Source organism: Stegostoma tigrinum, chromosome 18, assembly GCF_030684315.1.
Source record: "Stegostoma tigrinum isolate sSteTig4 chromosome 18, sSteTig4.hap1, whole genome shotgun sequence".
Classification (NCBI taxonomy): Eukaryota; Metazoa; Chordata; class Chondrichthyes; order Orectolobiformes; family Stegostomatidae; genus Stegostoma; species Stegostoma tigrinum.
This window is the reverse complement of record NC_081371.1, coordinates 16,396,203-16,418,504: the sequence shown is the minus strand read 5'-3', so window position 1 is coordinate 16,418,504 and position 22,302 is coordinate 16,396,203. Positions and strand designations below refer to the sequence as shown.

The 22,302-nt window shown below is 41.2% G+C and overlaps 1 protein-coding gene across 4 annotated transcripts in view; it reads left to right on the top strand.

The window, feature by feature from the left end:
- Positions 1-22,302, top strand: part of ttll12 (tubulin tyrosine ligase-like family, member 12) — a 49,888-nt gene that overhangs the window by 8,886 nt on the left and 18,700 nt on the right. For all 4 annotated transcript variants that reach the window (XM_048548341.2, XM_048548342.2, XM_048548343.2 and 1 more), the window contains exons 3-10: positions 2,829-3,027; positions 3,641-3,800; positions 4,915-5,048; positions 5,745-5,821; positions 8,463-8,579; positions 10,871-11,065; positions 14,375-14,486; positions 16,835-16,989. In XM_048548341.2, the coding sequence (XP_048404298.2) occupies positions 2,829-3,027; positions 3,641-3,800; positions 4,915-5,048; positions 5,745-5,821; positions 8,463-8,579; positions 10,871-11,065; positions 14,375-14,486; positions 16,835-16,989 (1,149 nt within the window). The remainder of the gene's footprint in view (positions 1-2,828; positions 3,028-3,640; positions 3,801-4,914; positions 5,049-5,744; positions 5,822-8,462; positions 8,580-10,870; positions 11,066-14,374; positions 14,487-16,834; positions 16,990-22,302) is intronic.

Genomic DNA, 22,302 nt, shown 5'->3' with positions numbered 1-22,302 from the left:
TCCCCCCCTCTCCCAGGCATAGAACAAGCACAGTGGAATTCACAGAGCTCCTGATCTTAAAAAGCAGCCAAGTAAAGTTTAAGGTCAGCAATAATATCTCATTATCTGGATGCTATTTACAGCTGATGGATTGTTTAGCACAGTAACTGCCTGGTCTTGGGACTTCCTGCTGAACATTTCATGGCTGATTTAATTTCTCTCTTTTTCTTTCCCCTGGAGCTGATTCAGAGTTATCCCTTTAAGAGCTCTCAGCTTGCAGCAATGGAGTCTCCTGATGGGTTTTCAAATCTCAAACTTTGAGATATTTCTGATGGAGAAAGGACAAAGCTGTTGGTGCTATAAAAGTTTGGCTTGGCTGTTTCTTACTTCAAATCCAGTAGATTTTTTTTACACCTCTAAAATGATTCATATGCCCCCAGTCTCTCAAAGCTTTACAGACACTGTGCCTCCATCAAACAGCTAATGTTCTTCACATATGCAACATGTTAGTTGCTACGTGTAATGATCTTTGTTTTGAACAATGTTCTTTTCACAGTCTTGAGGATACATATGTGCCCAGCCAATGCCATGATAAAATCATATTCCACATACATATTTTCATGACACAGTAAGTGCACCAGTGAACTCCTAGCACTTGTGATGGTTAGTTTTCATGATACATCTAACTCGGTTTCAGGGTCCAGGAGTTAGTTATAGTTCACTTTGGACTCTGACCGATCTGTCACAAATTCAGGGAACTGGTACAAAATGATGTTATCATGTATTATAGAGTTGTTTTGTGAAAGTTTTGCGAAAACTGTTGTATCAGTGTTTTACTGTGGTAAACTTCTTGACTTTAGGAGTGAGATCATCCTTTCAAGAGTTACTCATTTAATTTTAAGATGTGGTAAGCTTTTCCACTTAAGAACCCATGATCATTTCACCTATTAACCACCACCAGTAAATCACCCTTTCTCTCCAATTGATTGATTTATGTGCAGAGCCTAGTTAAAGGCAGTGCGGAAGATCAGAAGTGAGGGAGAGGGGGTGGGTGCTAAGTCAAAATGTAATTAGAAGGGGAGATAAAGCACTCTCTCCCCTGTGGTGGCCTCCTGTCTTAAAAACATCAAGAGTATTGGTGGACACCTCATGCCCCCTCTCCAAGGACACTCAGGCATTTTCCCAGATTTTGAATCATCTGGGAAACCGAGACCACCGGAATTCACTCACTCATGAATTGTGCCTCCAGTCTTGAACAGTGGCTGTCCTAAGCTGATTCCATACTGTCTGCGAAGACGGTGTCAGTATCTACAAGATTGTCTTCCGTGCAACAGGGTCCTATGTTCCTTGTTTTGTGCTTTAGACTGTTTCATACTGTTCTCTTCCTGTTTTCAATGAGGACTGCATGTTTCAGTTCATCTCTGCCATGTCTCTCTACAGAGCCAAATTTCTTTTGTGTCTATTATTTGTGCACCTGGAGTTTGAACCCCTTAGTTCTATGTCTGTCTCAGATTTAACCCCCCGCTTATGACTTTCCAATCTTCTCTCTCCCTCACTTCAGTAGGTCACTTCTCACCTCTCCTCTGTCAGAAACTTTGCCATCGCTGATTCTTTACTTTCTCCCCCACCAACTTCACTACTTCGAATTTCCCTTGAGTAGTTCCAGCATTTTGATTGGAATTCCCTGTTGGCCTGCCTGTCTGTCTCTCTCTTCCTGTCACTTTTTCAACATCTGCCTCCTCGGCCCGTCCTTTGGACAGGATTTTTCCCTTCGGTCCCCATATCTATTTTTGGTACATCTCGGCCTTTGCCTTTTAAAATAAGAAACAAGACCAATGTACAAATCATACCATTGTTATCGCAGTGATGAGAAAAAAATCAGTTGACAAACTAACCACTTTGCAGTTCATGTTACTCATTTGCACAATAGGTGTTCACTTAGTGCAATAATTCTGGACTTGCTTTAAGGAATTAACAGCAACTTCTAACTGTAGAAACGTCTTTCACATTGTAAGATGTCGCATAGTGCTTTCTAGAATCTTTATTGATATTGGAGCAGGTGACCAAAAGTTTGGTAAAATAATTAAGTTTTTAAGAGGAAATCTTAAAATATTAGGGAAGAGTAAAGTTTCATGGAGAAAATTCCAGAATTAGAAGATATTTCTTGAAGGTAGCGTCATTAATGGTGGAAGTATTAAACTCAGCATGTGCAAGTGACAGGGAATAGTCAAGCATAGTGGTTTTGTAAAGTTGTAGGGCTGAAGCACATTAGACAGAAGGAGAGATATAAAGCCATGGAGCGATTTGAAAACAGAAGTGAGAACTTCATAACTGACCAGTTATCAAACGGAGTCAGGAGAGGTCAATGAGTGTTGGAGTGATGGGTGAACAGGATTTGGTACAACTTATGATACAGGCAGTAGTATTCTGGATGAGCTGAGGTTCCTAGTGGTTGCACAGCGACAAGCTGAGGACAGTAGAACAGTCAAGCCCAGAGACAGCAGTGGTGTTGATAGCACATTGGTTGTTACAGGAGGGGATCATTTAAGAATGAAATGAATGTGCTCTTTATTTTGCTATAAGTGGTCAGCTACAATATGGACATGAATTAATTTAACTTGAATGAACACAATGAATGAAATAAACATGTCAGCACAAAACCTTTATCAGTGAATTTCTTTAGGTGCCTCATTGTAGATGTAAGCGTGTGGTCTGTAACCTGTGTATTGGACTGTTGTGTCATGTTTGGCATGTTGGAAATTGATTTTTTTTAGAAGGATATTCTGTATTTTGCTGTATTACATTAAGGTTTTGCGTGGTGTTTTCCATATTCACTTCTGATATTACAGCATTTTCTTAATTGATCATGCCTGGACATACCGAGTGGATCAAGCTCGCCAGCAGTTATGGGAGATTCCTGGCTTACTCCACAGGATGGCCAACCTCACTGGTATCGAATTCCACGGAGAGGTTCCTGATGATGATATAATTGATGAGGTGATGGCAGAGATGTGGAGGTTCAGCCACACATACCAGCTGACTCAGGGGGTAAGTAAGTTTTGCCAGTGTTGTACAAAAATTATTTGTCTCATAATTTATGACCAGTCTGCTAAAGAAGCTGTGCAGTTAACTGGCTTCCTGTAGAGAAGATCGTTGAACAATATAAATTTTGCCAGTGCATCATGTCCCTGAATTATGATGCGAGAAACTAATGGAACGGAATAATATTAAATCCCATCTAATTAGATTGTTGTAAGGGTAAGCAGTTCAGTTTATTCACTTTAAAGCTTTTGGTGCTTACAAGGTTTTTGCTGTTGAGTTAAAAGGCTGTTTTTTTTTGGTGAAAAGAGAACTGTGATGTATCATTTTATCACACTGATAATTCAGGAATAAGACATTTAGGATTTTAAGTGTTGCAGATTTATTTGCCATCTTCAGAATGGAGAAAGTCAGGCTGTTATGTTGCAGTGGCAATATCCCAACCTCCTCGCCAGGAGGCCTGGATTCAAGCCCCACCTGTTCCAGAGCTGTGTCATGGCGTCTCTGAAGAGGTTGTTTAAAAATATCTAGAGCAGACAAAGTGGGGAATTGATGTCGCAAATGTGGACAAATAGGAGTGCAATTTACTGTTGTTCATTTTGTCTCTGTATTTTGTCTACAGTCTGCTGAAGAACAAGTGCCAATTTGGTACGTTATGGATGAGTTTGGATCTCAAATCCAACACTCAGATGAACCAACTTTTCGGACTGTGCCATTCTTTTATGGACCAGGACAGACCGCCTTCAATTTGTTATGGCCATTGAGAGATCTCGAACATGGTGGTAAGAGACCAGCTGACTATTGTTCTTTGAAATGATTTGAGCCCACCATGCTGCTACTTTATTGGGGTTAAGTGTTCAGTGGCTGATGAGAGATTATGTCAATTGAATCAAAATCCTCATGTACAATTAATATAGTCACCAGGCAACAAGTACATTGTTATCTTCCCATCTCCACTTTCAGATTTCTTGACAATCTGTTTGCTTTGCTTTTGTACCTGATTTTTGGATTGCCTTAAGTGGGGTTGGACTACATTGTTACAACATCTGTACCTCTACTATTATGTGTCCATCTGAACAAAGCCACACTTTGTTAAATACCAAGAGTTTCTGAAGTTACTCCTGAATTTGTGACAGTATACTTCAGGTGCCTTGGGGACGTCAGCACCTCCAGACTAACCTCCAGGCCATTCACCATCCTTTCTGGGAAATGCGTTGCCATTCTTTTAGTGTCAATGGATCAGAATCCTGGACCTTGGTCTCTTTTATAGCACTGTGGATGTACCTACAGAAAACAGACTGTGACAACTCAAGAAGGCAGCTCACCACCATCTTCTCAAGAGCACTTAAAGATGGGAAAATAAATGTTGGCCCAGCCAGTCACGTTCAAATCCCATGAACAAAAAAATGAATTAAAAGGATGAGGGCCGGCTATCATGCACCCTACTCCCCAACATATTGCCAAATAACTTGTTAACCAAATGGACCCAAATATGGTTTTTGGCCAGCATGACTTTGCACTTCAGATTACAAGAACACTCGCTGAAGAAGTTTAAACACTTGGAAACAAACTATGATGCAGGACATAATCAAAAGAGAGGTTGAGGCTGTCACAGAATCCAGTCAAATCTTATACTGTTTATCTGCATGTTGTTTTTTGTTGTGTAAACGATAGGTGCCTTGGATATGATTGTTAATGTTATTTAATTCATTATCCAGTGTTAACATGCAGAACAAAGCTTGTATATATTGTCCTTAGTTGGTGGATAAGTATTCACATTGTGATATTCTTTTAAAAAGGCATGACAAACATGTTGGAAATAAGATGTAAACGGAATGGGTTGCATGCGTGCTGCGTTGCGCCATATTTGAATTCTTCTCTAAACATTTCTTGTAGAAGAGGTAACATGGGATCATGCCCATGGCGAGCAAAATCCACTCATCAGAAAATGTAGGCTGTTGCCTTGGGAGCCAGCAGATTTGAGGGATGTTAACGCAAGTGTCTGTGAACCTCCGGAGGCATATTACAAAGTAAGCACTTGGATTAGTATGACTGTTTGATCAATCGGTAAATCGAGAAATAATTCCTTTTGGTATTTTGCATTTTGGCAAACTGAACATAGTGTGGTTCTAATGCTGCATTTAATCTTTTATAGATCAACCTCCAGGTTTTGCTGTACTATTTACCTACTGGCATAAATATTATTGAATGTGATGAAATCTTTGCCTAACATTTCCGCTCACTTCTGAAAGTATTGGCTTCTTGCAGGGTTATGTTTGACCAAGTCTTCATTTCACTTTCATACCTTGTCTACTGAGCCAATCTGTGAGCTCTGAGAGTGATATTTGAAGCTTATTTATTCACTCACTGGCTTGAAAAATCTGTGACCTAGAGGTGCCGGTGTTGGTCTGAGGTGGACCAAGTCAGAAGTCACGCGACACCAGGTTATAATCCAACAGGTTTGTTTGAAATCACATGCTTTTGGAGCGCTTCACCTGATGAAGGAGCAGAAAGCTTGTGATTTCACGTAAACCTGTTGGACTTTAACCTGGTGACTTCTTACTTTGAAAACTCTAACCATCCCAATTACTGTAGATCAACCTACTTCTGCAGTGTAACACGAGTGTAGCAGTTAGTTCTTTGTAAACTGACTTTGAATAAGTTGTCAGCGGTATTCACTGTTTACATTTTCCAAAGCGTAACGTAGTGCACTTCCTGAATTTCAGACTGTTTTCACGGACAATAAAGAAGTTTTGCCACTTCCAACAGAGCCATCAGTTTATGAGAAAGATAAAATTTTCAAGTATGTATAAATATTTTTGCAATTCTAAATTCTGTTGCAAATCCCTCCAGATAACAAGACTAATTTATTAAATATCCTTGACAGTTGTGAGTTCACCTAGCTCTAGCTCTTAATTGGAAATGGCTGCTAGTCGTAAGACCCTCATTTATCTCTTGTCTGAGCTTTTCCAGAACTGTAACAACCATTTTTAGTTTCCTAGCACTCCAGTTTGAGAAACTACTTAAAAGATCACTTCATGGTCACTTTTCTTGAAAACACTCTTCTTACCCCCATGTCCTTCATAAATGAGGACAGGGTTCCCTGCAAAGCTGCTGATATTCACGAGGAATCCCTTTCCCCTTCACCAACCAGACTCTTAGTTTGTGTACAGGAGTAGGCCATTTCGCCCTATGAGCCTGTACTGTCATTCAGTGATGAACATGGCTGTTTACCCAACTCAATACCCTGTTCCTGCTTTCTCTCCATCCTCTTTGATTGCTCTAGCACCAAAAACTATACATATCTCCTCCAAAATCCTTCAATCTTGCAGCCTCAACCACTTTCTTTGGCAGAGAATTCATTTGTCTCTGGGTGAAGAGAAAAGCCTGTATTATTAATGTTATCTGCTTGTCTTGGCTTAAATTACTCACGTAATAAATATGTATAAATGTGTCCCAGTAATTGTAGTGACACGCTTACTGTCGTTCCTTAACTATTTGATTTTTCATCAAACCACAGTATTGAGGGTTATGGAGCCAAAGCAGGTACAGATCCACCTGATCTCACTGAATTGGTGAAGCAGGCTCACATTGAATCATCTAGAGTCATACAGCACAGAAACGGACCCTTTGGTCCAACCGGTCCATGCAGACCATAATCCCAAACTGAACTAGTTCCACCTGCCTGTGTTTGGCCCATATCCTTCCAAACATAGAACAGTACAGCACAGTACAGGCCCTTCGGCCCACGATGTTGTGCCGACCTATTATCCTACTCTAAGATCAAACTAACCTGCATACCCTTCATTTAACTATTGTCCATGTACCTATCCAAGAATTGCTTGAATGTCCCTGTTGTATCTGACTCCACTATCACTGCTGGCACTGCATTCCGTGCACCCACCACTCTCTGTGTAAAGAACCTACCTCTGACGTCTCCCCTACACCTTCCTCCAATCACCTTAAATTTATTCCCCCTCATAATATTCATTTCTGCCCTGGGAAAATGACTCTGGCTATCCACTCTTTCTGTGCCTCTCACCATCTTGTACACCTCTATCAAGTTACCTCTCATCCTTCTTCGCTCCACTAAGAAAAGCCCTGTCTCCCTCAATCATTCCTCATAACACCTGCTCTCCAGTCCAGGCAGCATCCTGGTAAATCTTCTCTGCGATCTCTCTAAAGCTTCCACGTCTTTTCTGCAATGAGGTGACCAGAACTAAATATTCCAGGTGTGGTCTAACCAGAATTTTATAGAGCTGCAGCATAACTTCGCAGCTCTTAAACTCAATTCATCTGGCAATGAAAGCCAACACCATACTGTCAACTTGGGTCGCAACTTTGAGGGATCTGTGGATGTGGACCCCAAGATCCCTTTGTTCCTCCACACTGCTAAGAATCCTGCCGTTAACCCTGTATTCTGCATTCAAATTCAATCTTCCAAAATGAATCACTTCAGACTTTTCTGGGTTGAATTCTATCTGCCGCTTCTTTGTCCAGCTCTGCATCCTGTTGATGCCCCATTGCAACCTAAAGCAGCCCTCCACACTGTCCACAACTCCACCAACATTTGTGTCATTGGCAAACTTACTAACCCAGCCTTCCACTTGCTCATCCAAGTCATTTATAAAGATCACAAAGAGCAGATGTCCCACAACAGATCTCTGCAGATCACCACTGGTTACCGAGCTCCAGGCTAAATACTTTCCATCTGCTACCACCCTCTGTCTTCTATTGGACAGCGGATTCTGTATCCAGACAGCCAAGTTTCCCCGAATCCCATGACTCCTTACTTTCTGAAATTTTTTGAATTGAAATTTTAAACATTCCTTGTTCTTGTGTGTATCCAAATGTGTTTAAAAAGTTGTAATTGTATCCACATCCACCACTTCCTCTGAAAGTTCATTCCACACATGAGCCAATCTCTAGGTTAAAAAATGTTGTCCCTCATGTCTTTTTTAAATCTTTCTTCTCTCACCTTAAAAATATGCCCTCTAGTCCTGAAGTCGCTCACCCCACGGAAAAGACACCTGCAATTTCCCTTATGATTTTATAAACCTCTATGAGATCATTCTCATGGGAAAAAGTACCAGCCGATCTAGTCTCGCTCCATAACACGCACACCCTCCATTCCTGGAACATCCTGGTAAATCTCTTCTGAAGCCTAATAATAATATCCTTCCTATAACCCCATGTTCTTCCTGTATGGATATGATTGTGGGATTGATGGTTTGCAGGTAACAGTCAGGTCTGATATAGATCAAGTATATTAGGCTCTATACTTTTTATTTAATCTTTGTTTCAAATTCATTAACCCTATCAAACATGTATATATTATATGGAAACTAGTTCTCTTATAGTTCTAGTCTGAAACACTTCATTCAGATTCGCTGATCATGTTTGGTTTGTATATTTATAATGTCTCTTCCACTTTCTTTGCACAGGGTGTACACAGAATTAAAGCAAGTATTGGACAATTTAAATTCCCCACGCTTTGTGTTCACAGAAAATGAAAATGAAGCCGATGTGCTTTACTTGTACCGCCACTTCAAAGACTACAGGTCAGTGTCTCATTCAAACGGAGGAGCATTTTCAACTCATTCTCCAGGAAAACGGATGTGTTACCAATTTGATTTTGATGGTGTGCAGAGATTTGCAGAATGAACTAAGAAGATTAGTGCATTGGATTGTCTGACATCTATATTGCTGATCTTGGCTTAAAGCTTGAATCCACCTCGGGTTGATAGAGTGCAAGGCTCCATTCTCACCCTGTACTCTTTCATGAGCTTTTGCAGAACAACAGAGGAAAATGAAGTTAACTATCTCTGGTACTCACCTTCACCCTTCTTGGAAGGGAGCATTCCTCCATATATCGTTAGACCAATCTCATATCATATGTTCCTGAGGTTTGGGATTGAGGGGAGGCAGGGAAAGAATCTCCTTAAGAAATATGTAGTTCTTGTGTCCACATTATAAGAAGGATGTGATAGCACTGGAGAGGGCACAGAAGAGATTTACTTCAATGTTCCCTGGCCTGGAGAGTTCTAGTTATGAAGAGAGATGGGACAGACTGTGGTTGTTTTCCTTGGAGCAGAGGTGACTGAAGGAGGGACATGATTGCTGTATAAAGTTAAGGAGGCATGGATAGTGTAGACAGGAAGGAACATTTCCCCTTTGTGGTGGAATCAGTAACTAAAGGACACAGCTTTAAGGTTAGGGGCAGAAGATTTAGAGGAGATGTAAGAAAATTTCTTTTCACCCAGACGCTAGTGAGAATCTGGATCTTACTGTCTGTGAATGTAGTAAAGACAGAAACCCTCGTGACACTTAAGTAGTATTGACATGTGGACTTGTTACACCAAAGCTTACGAGGTGATGGGCCAAGTGCTGGAAAATGGGATTTAAATAGTTATATAGTGTTTTTTTGACTGGTGCAGACGTGATGGGCCAAAGGGCCTTTTCTATGCTGCATGCTTCAATGACTGTAAGATTTGAGATGTTAGTGTCCTGCTTAGGAGCAGCGGGTAACCTTTTATTTTCCCACCTGTAAGTTGTAAGCTATACCTCTTTGCTTCGGTTGATTTGACAAGTAAAAAAAGTCTAAGTACAAGGAGGAAGAGGTTGGGAAGGAACCTGGGAGTAAGCTTCTAAGAAAAAAATTGGAGATTAGATTGCGCATCTTTCTGAGCATGTGTGTTCCAGTTTTTGCTGGAGATTGTTTAAGCAGTGCTGAAGTTGGAAGAGACAGCCTTTAGCAAGTGGAAGATGATCCTGTCATTGACTATAAATAAGTGCAAAGTTCTAAAGGATAGTATTTGGTGATGTTGAGTGCCTTGCTTAAAGCTCTCATGTGAATCTATTTAGCCTGCTCATCCCTGGACATTATGGGTAATTTAGCAGGGCCAATCCACCTAAACTGCACATCTTTGGAATGTGGGAGGAAACAGCACACACTTGGGGGAGAATGTGCAAACTCCACTGACAGTTGCCCGACAGTGGAATCGAACCTGGGCCTCCGGTACTGTGAGACAGCAGTGCTAATCACTGAGCCACTGTACCACCTTTGATTTCTTGATATTGAACAGAGTGAATAAAATGGTCTGCAGACTGGCATCTGTGGAATCTTTGCCCTCTCATTGGTATGTTGCAGTCTCCCCATGGAAGGAAATCAACTCCGGTTTGTGAAGTCTGATCACAACCCCCTCGTGGGAATGTGCTGGTGTGTGTACAAAGCGAGGACAGGATTGTGTTTCAGTGCGATGTCTCCCTTCAGACAGCCTGACGAAACTAACCATTAGGCTCTCACTTGGATGAGCTAGCCGAAAGCCAAATGCTGCCAGTTAAGCAGGGAAGTTGATGTTTTAGGTCGGGACCCTTTGTCAGAAATGCTCTTTTCTGAAGAAGAGTCCTGATAGAAGATGTCAACTTTCCTGCTCCTCTGATGCTGCCTGACCTGCTGTGTTCATCCGGCGCCACACTGTTATTTTTGACTCCAGCATCAGCAGTTCTTACTATCTTTGATGCTTTCAGTTAAACTGCTTTCCAAAAATACAAAGATACGAGAAGGGATGGAGTGGAGAAAAGACTCTTTTACTGATAATTTAACCATAACAATAGCCTTACTGCAAAGGAGAAATATTAATGTGATCCCAATTAATTGAAAAATGATCATGATTTTTAAAACTACAAATGTTTGGTTTATTTTTCTTTGATGTTTGTGACCTCTGCGATCTGGGATTATGTCCAAGCTCAGGTACCAGCCCTAGAAATGGGACACTTCTCGATGAGGTAGATGACTTGCTGCTTGTCTCCCAAATCATCTCTTTTACACATTTGTTTTAAATATTTGTAGGACTTTGAGTGAGCAGAGGCCCCACGTTATAGTGAATCAGTTTCCTTGTGAAAACCTGGTGACAGTGAAGGATTGCTTGGCTGCTGTGTCGAGGCGCGCTGGAGGAGTGAATGGCCCAAAGTGGCTACCCCTTACCTATAACCTTTGCACAGAATTGCCTCAGTTTATTAGCTGCTATCAACAACGCAAAGACAGGTAAGCAATGCTCCAAACTTTCTTTTATGACATTTACGACAATACTGGCAAGAATGTGGCTGAATCACAGTTTACAGCTATTTCCTGAGACTTAGACTCCTCTTTGAATTCACAGCTAAATTGTGACTAATAGAGAAAAACAAATTGCTGTCAAATTAAAACATTTATACTTTTTCAGTAAGTTTCTAGTTTTGTTCACCTGGCCTCTGTTAAATCCTAGAGGATATGACTTATCACAATCAAGTATGATCCTGTTGCCGTTCTGAAAGCTGTTGGCCATTTGTTTATATTTAGACATTTGTGAAGGTTGACTTTTACATTTTGTGATCTGTAAAAGCAGGAAAAATGCTGAAAGTTTGAAATTTGACATACGCTGTATCTGATGGATTTCACATTTCTTCCTTCCCTAACCCAGGATCATTGCAGCTGGATGTTGCAAGTCTATGGGTTGCTACTTTGAGATCCACTAGCCCCATAAGCATGTCATAATAAATCTAGGACTGCCACCTAATGCTTTGGGTGTGCATTTATTGATTAATGTGTTGGAAGAGTGAATGCAAATTATTAGATGCTTTTATGTTTCCAGCTGATTTTCCAACTATACAAGTTGGATCCCAGAATGAACTCTAGCCTGACAGATCATATCTTCTTTCAACTCTAATATGGTGGTCTTTCATTGAAACATATGCGTACCAGGCTGCAGATTTGGTTTTATCAATAAGACAGGAATGTATCACACAAGATACATTATTAAAAATAACCAAATCAAACTTAGGCTTTTGGGTTCAGTCATCAGTGTATAATAAAAAGATTGCAAAATGTACAGCGAAGCAAAAAATCCCATCTATTCCCAACACCATTGCTTTACAGTGAATGAAAACCCAGCAAGATACTCCTTCCCTGCAAGTCTGGAGTTAGATTTAACTGTTTTATAGCATTTCCTGTGCTATGAACCATGAAGTCTTTCTTGAGCATTCACACAGCTGAGAGCTTAGATTTTTTTCAGTTTTTAACAATCCACAGAGTGCTAACCAAATACTCGTGGTCTGGAAGGCTCACTGATTACACACTTTCACAGGTAAATTATTTCCTTCATTGTTCTGAACAATCTCCTTTTTGATGAGGGACAATACTCGTATCTGATTTGAAGTCTCTTTCAAGCTGAACCCAAAAGCCTTTGAACTGAATATTTTAAAAAGGCTTATTCTAGATTCTGTTAAAGCTTAGTGTTTTTTCTGTCTCATTGTAAACCTCCGCAGTATCAACAAACTTCTGTTAACATTCTGGGAAGCTTACAGCCACATGCTGTCTGGCACATACTGGTTTAAAATAATGGTTTCAGAAACATTGATCTAATTCTTCTGTAAACACCTTTGCAAAAATAAGCCAACACACACACATGCCACCAGTTTGAAATCCAACCAATTAAAAATGTCTTTCATCACAGTGCGCCATGTGTAGCCTTTACCTGACAGCTCCACCGGGACAGAATGGAACAAAACAGACCCATTTTTACCACTGATTCATGCCGGTATAAATGATGTTGGTGTTTCAATATGCAACAGACTGTGATTTGCGCTGAAAAGTATGCAGGCTTGCGGACAATTGACCAGAACTCTTCCCTCCCTCCTGCGACACAGACACACGCAGACAGCCACGTAGCGGACACACGCTACACACATCTCTTAATTGATGTATAGTGATTGTCAAAGTACCTGCAGGATATTTAAAGTCAGCATACAGGACGCAGTGTTATAAAAGGAGGTGTCATTTCTGCAGTGATTTTTCTTTGCTGCTGGATTTATGGGTTCCAACATACATTTGTAATAGGAGGCACCTGTCCAGAAATAGTTTCCAACCCTGATTATAAAATGTGGGCCAAAGTTTCTCTCAAGCATTCACGCGATCACAGATTTACTTTTGAACAATGGATTGTAAGATATTGATGCTCACCATGCATCTGACAGGTTGGTTTTTCAGTTGCCTGCGGGGGATGACACTACTCATTGTATCAAGTGATGGTGCTGAATATATTCAATAAAGAATAAATATGTTCAAGAACAAGATAAAGAAGGCATCAAGGGATATGGGGAGAAAGTAGAGATATGATATTGAGATAGAGAATCAGACATGATCATAATACCTAGCAGAGTGGGTTCAAAGGCCGAACGGCCTATTCCTCCTCCTCGTTTCTGTGTTAAGTATTTAAAGATGCTCAACAGCTCTAAAATGAATCAAGCTACAGTTGACTGATCAGCATAAGTGTTCCTACAAGGGAGAACACCATCACCTTGCTCGAAGATACATCTTAGCATTACAAAGTGTGCCATATACATTCAAAAGATTCCGTAACATTTCAGCACTGACGGTAATTAGATCATGTGTCCTTGCTTTCATTTCTGCATTTAAATAGATATGTATAAATAAACCACACACCACCTTGTTCCTATTTCCTTCTCCTCCTGTGTCCCACTTTATTCTGGTTATTTTTTTCAGCTTTCCATTTGCCTCCTTCAGTACCCTTTTAATCAACAATAGTAATTTATCAAAAAAGCTATGTCCCAATCCATGTAACATTGCATGTGTCAGGAAAACTAAACTCACTAATATAACCACTTATACACTTAGAGTTGTGTCCATGCTTTAATCAATCTGTTAGTTTTAAATTGTTTGTGCAAATCCAGTAAGGAAACGCAAAATCTGTAATCTCATGCATTAACCCCTTCAAATCACTAGAGATTTGGACAATTATAATGATATTGAGACTGCCGCTTAGCTCAGAGTATGAATAACAATTTGGAGTAGTGTATTACTTGCCTGATGCACCTTGATGTATATCACTTGTATCTTAAACACTACCACAGAGTTATAGTTGTTGATATTGCAGTTTGCATGTTTTTTTTTCATTCATTCACGGGTTGAGGGCATCACTGGTTAGGCCAGTATTTATTGACCGTCTCTGTGGGTCTGGAGGCACATGTAGGCCAGACTGGATGAGGACGACAGTTTCCATCCCTTAAGGACATTAGTGAACCAAAGGTTTCTTTTTCTGAGAATCAATAATGGATTCATGGTCACTTATTAGGCTATTAATTCCACATTTCTATCAGATTCAAATTCCGTAATTTGACATGGCGGGATTCAAACCTGGATACCCAGAGCATTTCCTGGATCTCAGGATTAACAGTCCAGCTATAATATCACTAGATCCTCATCTCCCCAGTACCTGTATGTGAAGTTGCTGCTACAATTTGCTCGGTCAGTGTATTGGACAAATGTTTGTTCCATTTCCCGCATTTTGTTTCTTAGGGGAGAGGACAACCACTGGATTTGCAAGCCTTGGAATCTTGCTCGAGGTCTAGACACACACATTACTAACAACCTCACCTACATCATTCGTCAAAGAGAAGGTACACCAAAGGTATGCTCCGTTATAGAACTGTGAAGCTATTTACACAACACAAGCCTGCTGAAAGGTCTAGATTAAGTTAGGTGATGCTCTATTAAACACACCAAGACATCTTTTTGTTTCTGTGCTGTTTAAAAGAGGGTAGTGATAGCAGTGTTCTGATTGTCTCTTTGTTGCCTGGGCGGAAGATGGGAAAGGTCAACATCGTACCTGTTGCTTCCTCATTATCTATTTCTGGATGAGTTGGGTTTTCCTCAAGCCAACTGTTGGAAAGACCAAGGACAAAGTTTCAGCCACTGTTACAACCTCCATTCCGAATCGTGGACCCTATCCTCTCCTAGGTCAAAGGTTATTGCGGATAATAAAAGTTCACAGTGTAGGGGATAACACATTGAAACGCCACGAATTTTGGCTGGCTGGGAGGAAACAGAGTATGCCCAAATACATTTTTCACTGGCATCATGTAACAATGCCAGGTGCCTGGGTTTGATGCCAGCCTCCGGTGACTGACTGTCTGTGTGGAGTTTGCCCATTCTCCCCTGGTCTGTGTGGGTTTCCTCTGGGTGCTCAGTTTCCTCCCACAGTCCAAAGATGTACAGGTTAGATAGATTGGCCATGGGAAATGCAAAGTTACGGGGATAGGGTAGGGTGTTGGTCAGGGTTGGATGCTGTTCGTGGGGGTGTTTGGTGTGGACTTGATGGGTCGAATGGCCCGCTTCCACACCGTAGGGATCCTATGATTCTGTGAAACATGTGGGGTCCCACAGATGTCTTTGCTAGGGCCTCAGCTTTTCACAGTTTGCATCAATTACTTACATGAGGAGAGTGAAGGCACAGTAACTAAATTCACAGCACAGAAAGATACGCAGGAGAGTAAATTGTGAAGATGACATAGAGTTTGCAAATGGATATAAATGGGTTGAGTGAGACAGCAGAAATCTGGCAGGTGGAGTATAATGTGCGAACTGACGTTTACTTCTGCAGGAAGAATAAAAAAAGCAGCATGTAACTTAAAGAACTGTAGAGTGCTGAGGTACAGAGGAATCTAAGTGATTGTCAGTGCATAAGTCATATAAAGTTAGGCAGATAGAGCACGTCATTACTAAGCTAATGGAATGCTTTCATTTTATTATGAGAAGAATTAAAATCAGCACATTATACTTAAGGTAAGCAGGCCATTGGTGAGACCACATCTCAAACACGTTATGATTTTGGTTGCCTTATGTAAGGAAAATGTATTGGAGCCAATGCAGAAAAGGTCTGATTAGATTAGACTAGACTAGATTGATTCCTGGGATGAGAAGGCAAACTTACAACGAGAGGTTGGACAGACTGGGCTTATTTTCGCTGGAGTTGTGAAAAGTAAGGGGTGATTGGATTGAGGTGTGCAAGATCCTCAATAGTCCTGAGAAGGTAGGTGTGGAAAAGATGTTTCCTCTTGAGACTGAGTCCAGGACTGAGGACACTGCTTTAAAATGAGGGCTCGCCCTTTAAGACAGCAGTGATTTCTTTTCTCTAAGGATTATGCAGTTTTGGAAATCTCTGCCTCAGAAGCTGTGGAGGTGGGACATTGCTTACCCTGTTTAGCAAGAATCTACCCCTGCCTGCTTTGAAAATAATCAAAGGTTAGAGGGATTAGATGGGAATGTACAAGCAGCTTTCCAGGTTATGAATGGGTTCCTTTTCTGAGAACGTTCATAAGTCGACTTGTAAGCGGGTTGGAGCACAATACACTATAATATAAAAATCCGTTTATAAGTACGACCAAGCATTCGCATGTTGGTTCCTTAAAATTAAAGGTATTTTGGGACCTTGTTCATAAGTATGAACATCTGTAACTTGGACATTCAAAAGTCGTGGACCCCTGTAGAATTTAAAACACAAACAGATTGACCGTGATGTTATGGAAGGGCCGAGCAGGCTCAAGGAGTTGAATGGCTTACTCATGCTCCTATTTTGTGAGTAGGTTCATATGTTCCCTCTTCTTCAAGTCTATCTCTAGACCAAGTTTTTGTCACCTGTCCCAATATTCCTACGTGTGCCCAGTGTCAATTTTGTTTGAAGAATCTTAGGATGTCTCATGTCGTTAAAATTAGTATCTAAAAGCAAGCTGATGTTGGATCACCTACCACTGATTTGTGCTGGATAGTGCCTTTGTGATGTGCTTCATGCTTCTCAGTTCAGCAGTCAGTACTTGAACTCACTTTGATTCGTGTGTACTTTCTGGCCACTTTGAGAGATACTGAAGTGTGTGTGCCTCAGTGAGGTAACCACTTTCGAGATGAGAGAAGACAGTTGAGGAGGGAGGAACCTGTTTTTTAGTAGTTCTCCAATAATGATGCATTATTCATTGTTCACAGGTGGTATGCAAGTACATTGAGAATCCCGTGCTGTTTGGTAGAGAAGATGTAGAAGGATTGGTTAAGTTTGACATTCGATACGTTGTCCTACTTCGTTCAGTCCAGCCATTACAGCTGTATGCGTACAATGTGTTCTGGCTTCGCTTTTCCAACAGGTATGAAAAGATTAAATTACCTGTTCAATGTCTGGAAATTTTAAAATTGAGGCAGTTGTTTTTTGTATTTGTTTGTTGACTGTGGACGTTCTTAGTAATGCCAACATGTTTAGCCCTTGAGAGAGATTTTGGTGACTCTTTTTTTCTGGAACCTCTGCAGTATATATGGTATGGGTCTACCTACGGTGCTTAGGGAGGGAGTTGCAGGAGTCCAATGAAATACCGGTGAAGAAGCAGGGATATATTCCCCAGTGGCTAAAAAGTGGCAAATAACACTCATTGCGCACAAATACCAAGCAATACCCATCTCCAATAAGAGACAATTTGACCGCCACACCTTAACATTCAATGACGTTGCCATTGCTGAATCCCCCACTATCAGCATCTGGGGTGTTACCATTGACCAGGAACTCAATTGGACTGGCCACATAAACACAGTGGCTACAAGAGCAGGTCAGAGGCTAAGAGTACAGTGGTGAGAAACTCACTTCCTGACTCCTGAAAGCCTGTGTACAAGACATAAGTCAGAAGTATGATGGAATACTTCCCACTTGCCTGGATGAGTACAACTTCATCAAGACCCGAGAAGCTTGACACCATCCAGGACAAAGCATCCTGCTTGACTGGCACCACATCCACAGGCATTCATTCCCTCCACCACTGACGTTCAGTATCAGCAGTGTACACTGTCTACAAGATTCACTGCAGAATTCACCAAACATCCCTAAACAGCATTTTCCAAACCCACGACTACTTCCACCTAGAAGGACAAGGTCATTTGGTACATGGGATACCATCAGTTGCAAATTCCTCTCCAGGCTACTCACCATCCTGACTTGGGAATGTATTGCCATTCCTTCACTGTTACTGGCTCTGAATCCTGTCATTGTGATTCTACCTACAACATACGGACTGCAGCAATTCAAGAAGTCAGCTTGCTACCAACCCCTCAAGGGCAATTAGGGACAGGCAATAAATGCTGGTTGGCCAGCGACACCTGCGTTCCATGACTGAATCAAAACCATTTCTAAGGCAGGATTGTATGTGGTTTGGAGAGGGGTATGCAATTGGTGGTGTTCCTGTGTAGTTGCTACCTGCATCCTTCTAGGTGGTAGAGATCATGGGGTGGGGATATGCTGTCAAAGGAGCTGTGGGTGTTACTGCATTACATTTTGCTGCTGCAGTGTCAGTACTGGTGGAGACAGTGAATGTTTGAGGTATTGGATAGGGTGCCAATCGAGTGGGCTGCTGTGTCCTTTATAATGTTGAGCTGTGTGATGGTTGCTGGAGCTGCACTCATCTGGGAGATTAGACAGTATTTCATCTACAGATGAGCGTGGTGGACAGGATTTAGAGAATCAGATGATGAATTATTTGTGGCGGAATTCCTGGCCGTTCCCTATCGGAATACAAAATCACTGTATTCATCTAGCTCATTAAAATAAATTTCTGGTCAGTGGTATTTCCCAGGAGGTTGATAGTGCTAGGTTCAGCATTGCTAATGTTGTTGAGAATCCAGTGGAGATAGTAACTTTTTATCACAAATACGGTTGATGTCTGACACTTTTGTAGCAAGAATGTCACTTGCCACTTATCAACCTGAAGTGAAAAGTTGTCCAAGCCTGCAACCGAGGACTCCTTCAGTATCTGAGGAGTTTTAAATGGAGTTGAATACTGTGCAGTCATCAGCAAGCATTCCACTTCTGACGTATAATGTAAGGTCTATGAAACAGCTGAAGACTGGTGGGCCCAGGACGCCACAGTGTGGAAATCCTGCTGTGACATTTGGAACTGACATGAACAGTTTCCAACTAGTGCAACCTTCCTTTTCAGTGTTTTCAATACGACTCCAGTCTGTAAAGAGCATTAACTTGATTCCCATTCGCTTCCATTTGACTTGGGCTCCTTGATGCTGCACTCGCTCAAGGCCACCTCACCTTTGGAGTTCAGCTTTTGTCCATCTTTGGAATAAGGCTGTCGTAGATTTTGAACCAAGTGACCCAAGTGGAACCCAAACTGCGAATCGGGATACAAGCTGTTGCAACTAAGTTGCATTGTCAGTAACACTGTCCTTCACTTTGCTGATGGTGGAGAGGAGACTGGGGCACTATAACAGAGACATACCTTTCAGATTGGGTTGTGGCTGTTCTGTAGCTAGGCTGTACTGAATAATTCATGTTTAGAACGGCCATGAAAACTCATTTTTTCAATTATTTGCCTACTTTTTTTTGAAAAATGAAAATATGCATAAACAGGCTTGTTTCCAAATGAATTCACTACTTATTTAATCTTAGCTTCCTAATGGCACGTAGTTTTCCTCCAAATTGAGTAGGACATTGAAGACAAAATATAACTGTACCTAAATTGTATTCCAGCGATGTTTTTACTTGAATGTGCAATGATGTGTTAGTAACATATGTGACTTATTAGTAATATTCCAGCCTTAATCCCTCAGCCTGATGGGAATTAATGGGGTGTAGTTAGAAGCCCTGTCTTTTGGAGATGATTGTCATCGTGTTCCTTTTACATCTACTTCACAGACATTAAGACTAATATCAAAACACTTTGGCCAATTTTGCAGTCAGTAGTTGAACTACACTTAGAATTGGCACACACATATTGATAGACGTTTTTGAAGAAGGGAGTGTGAATGGCAGGGAAGGATAATATGTAGCACTAAAGTCTGAAGGATATGAGCAAAAGGAACAAATATATAATGACTGTCACTTTACAAGGTCAGCTGGTCAAAACTGCAAATGGTGATTTTAACCTGACCAATCCCATTTATGGAAGAATCCCTACAGTGTGGAAACAGGCCATTTAGCCATTGCCGATCCTTCGAAGGGCATCCCACCCAGACCCAACCCCTACCGCATTGCTGTAATCCTGCATTCCCACGGCTATTCTACCTAGCCTGCACGTTTTTGGACGGAGAAGAAACCGGAGCACTCGGAGGGAACTCGCGCAGACACGGGGAGAGCATGCAGACTCCACATGGACAGTTGCCCGAGGGTGGAATTGATCCTGGGTCCCTGGGGCTGTGCAGTAGCAGTGCTAACTACTGAGCCACCGTGCTGCCCATTTACAATTGAAATTTCCTGGATCGACATACTGCCTTTATAAAATATTAAACTGTCTGCTTGGTTGCACTGGTAGCAGTTTGTGCTTTATTTACATAACCCTGTTCTCCTGAGAGGTATCCTGTTTTAATCTGTGTAAGTATTTCTGCTCAAATCTAATTTATTGCCTGCATAGCTGCTCGGAATCCACCTTTGATTTTGTTGTACCATCTAGTAGCATTGTGCCTTTTAGATGCATAGTGTGTGCACTATTCAGTTTTCAGAGTCACATTGCTACAAGTATACATATGATTAATATTTGGTCAGTTTTGCTGCTATAATTTGGTAAGTGGCTGAGGTCGCGTAATAATCAGTGAAAAGACCTTTCATGCCCTAGCATTAGTTTTTGTTTTAGAGCTAGAAATACCTTTATACTTCTGTTTGAAGTAGACCATAAATTTGTGTGTGATACTTAAATTGTGATATTTAGCTCTGTGTTAATCATTTTTATATGACTGTATTTCCTAAGGCCTGATTAATAATAGTTTAAAAAATGGTATGCATTTGTAGCCACAATCATACCGTGGAAACTCTGCATTATTCTGATGGTACAGTTTTAATGTGTACTCCATTAAGGCTGCAATTTTTAATGGATCGATCACTCATTGAGTTGATATAAAGGTCAAATAAAAATTGCAGACTTTCTGGCTGTGGAGCATTGTGTGGTTGGAGAGTCTGTGCCTTCCAGTTTAATGTCTTTATACTTTTCCCTATCATGGCTCGTAAATCTGGATATGTCTGTGTCATTTTAGAAAATCCAAAGTATGAAAGTTTATAAAATGTTAATAGAGAAATGACTTATTATGCTATAATGCATCAAATGTAAGCATCTAATGCTACTTTGTCATATAATTGCTGCTCCTCTCATTCCTCTTGTGATCTTTTTCTCTTGCTGCCTTTCCTTTGCTGCTGTTTTTTTTTAATTTGTGCAAGAGATGGTGGCACCTTGGTGGGAAAGGGCACCTTCACAGGTGAAAAGAGCACAGAGTATCCAACTGGCCTAAAAGACACAAAGACAATAAGATAGGGCAAGAACAGTAATGGAAGTTGAATGGATGCTGTTAATATGCGTATGGAAGCTGACACCCCTCTTTTTATCATCCCTCTTCTTTCATTCCTCTTTGCTCTTCCTGCAAGTTCTCTCCTAGAACTTGAGCAAAGAAAAGTCAATGCTATCGCTCCAGTGTGGTTCTGAGGTAGCGCTGCATGTTCTGAAGCATCGTCTCGAGAGATAGGGCTTCACTTTAACACCATCTGTCATCTCAGTTGACTGAACTGTTCCCACAGCTGGGATTTAAAGAAAAGCAGAGGATTTATCCTGTTGATTTGATTTCTTGTTGTCTCACACCAGGAAACAGTGAAAAGTGTTGTTTTGCATGCTGCAGAGGCAGATTGTAGGTTACGACATACTTCGGGATAGCAGAACAGTGCAGAATACTTTGCTATAGCTGCAGAGAAGGTGCACCGAGACAGAGAGGGTTCAGCGTTAACATTTGAGAGGTCTGTTGAAAAGTCTGGTATCAGCAGGGAAGAGGCTGGTCTTGAATTTGTTTGTAGGTTTATTCAAACTTTCTATATCTTCTGTACGATGGAAGAGTGTGGGAGAGAGTATAACCGGGGTGGGAGGTGTCTTTGATTATGTTGGTTGCTTTCCTGATGCAGTGGGAAGTGTCGATGAAGTCAGTGGATGAGAGGCTGGTTTGTGTGATAGGGTGGGCCGTGTTCATGACTCTCTGTAGTTTCTTGCGGTCTTGGGAGGAGCAGTTGCTATACTGTGGTGCGTCCAGACAGGATGCTTTCTATGGTGCGTCTGTAAATGCTGTTAAGAGTCATTGTAGTTATGCTGAATTTCCTTAGCCTCCTGCATGAGTAGATGTGTTGTTGTGCTTTCTTGACTGTCATGTTGACCTGAGTGGATGGATTGCTTGTGATCGTCACTCCCAGGAAGTCTCCACCTCAGCACCATTGATGCAGAAAGTGACCCTCCCTTGGTTCTGCTTCATGAAGTCAATAACCAGCTCCTTCATTTTTCTGACATTGCTGGAGAGATGGTTGTCTTTACACTGCGAAGGACTCAATCTCTTGCCTGTACTCCATCTCGATGTTTGAGATCTGACCCACAACGGTGGTTGTTACCAGCAAAGTTGTAAATGGATTTTTGAGATGGAATTGAGCCTCACAGTCATGGGTGTAT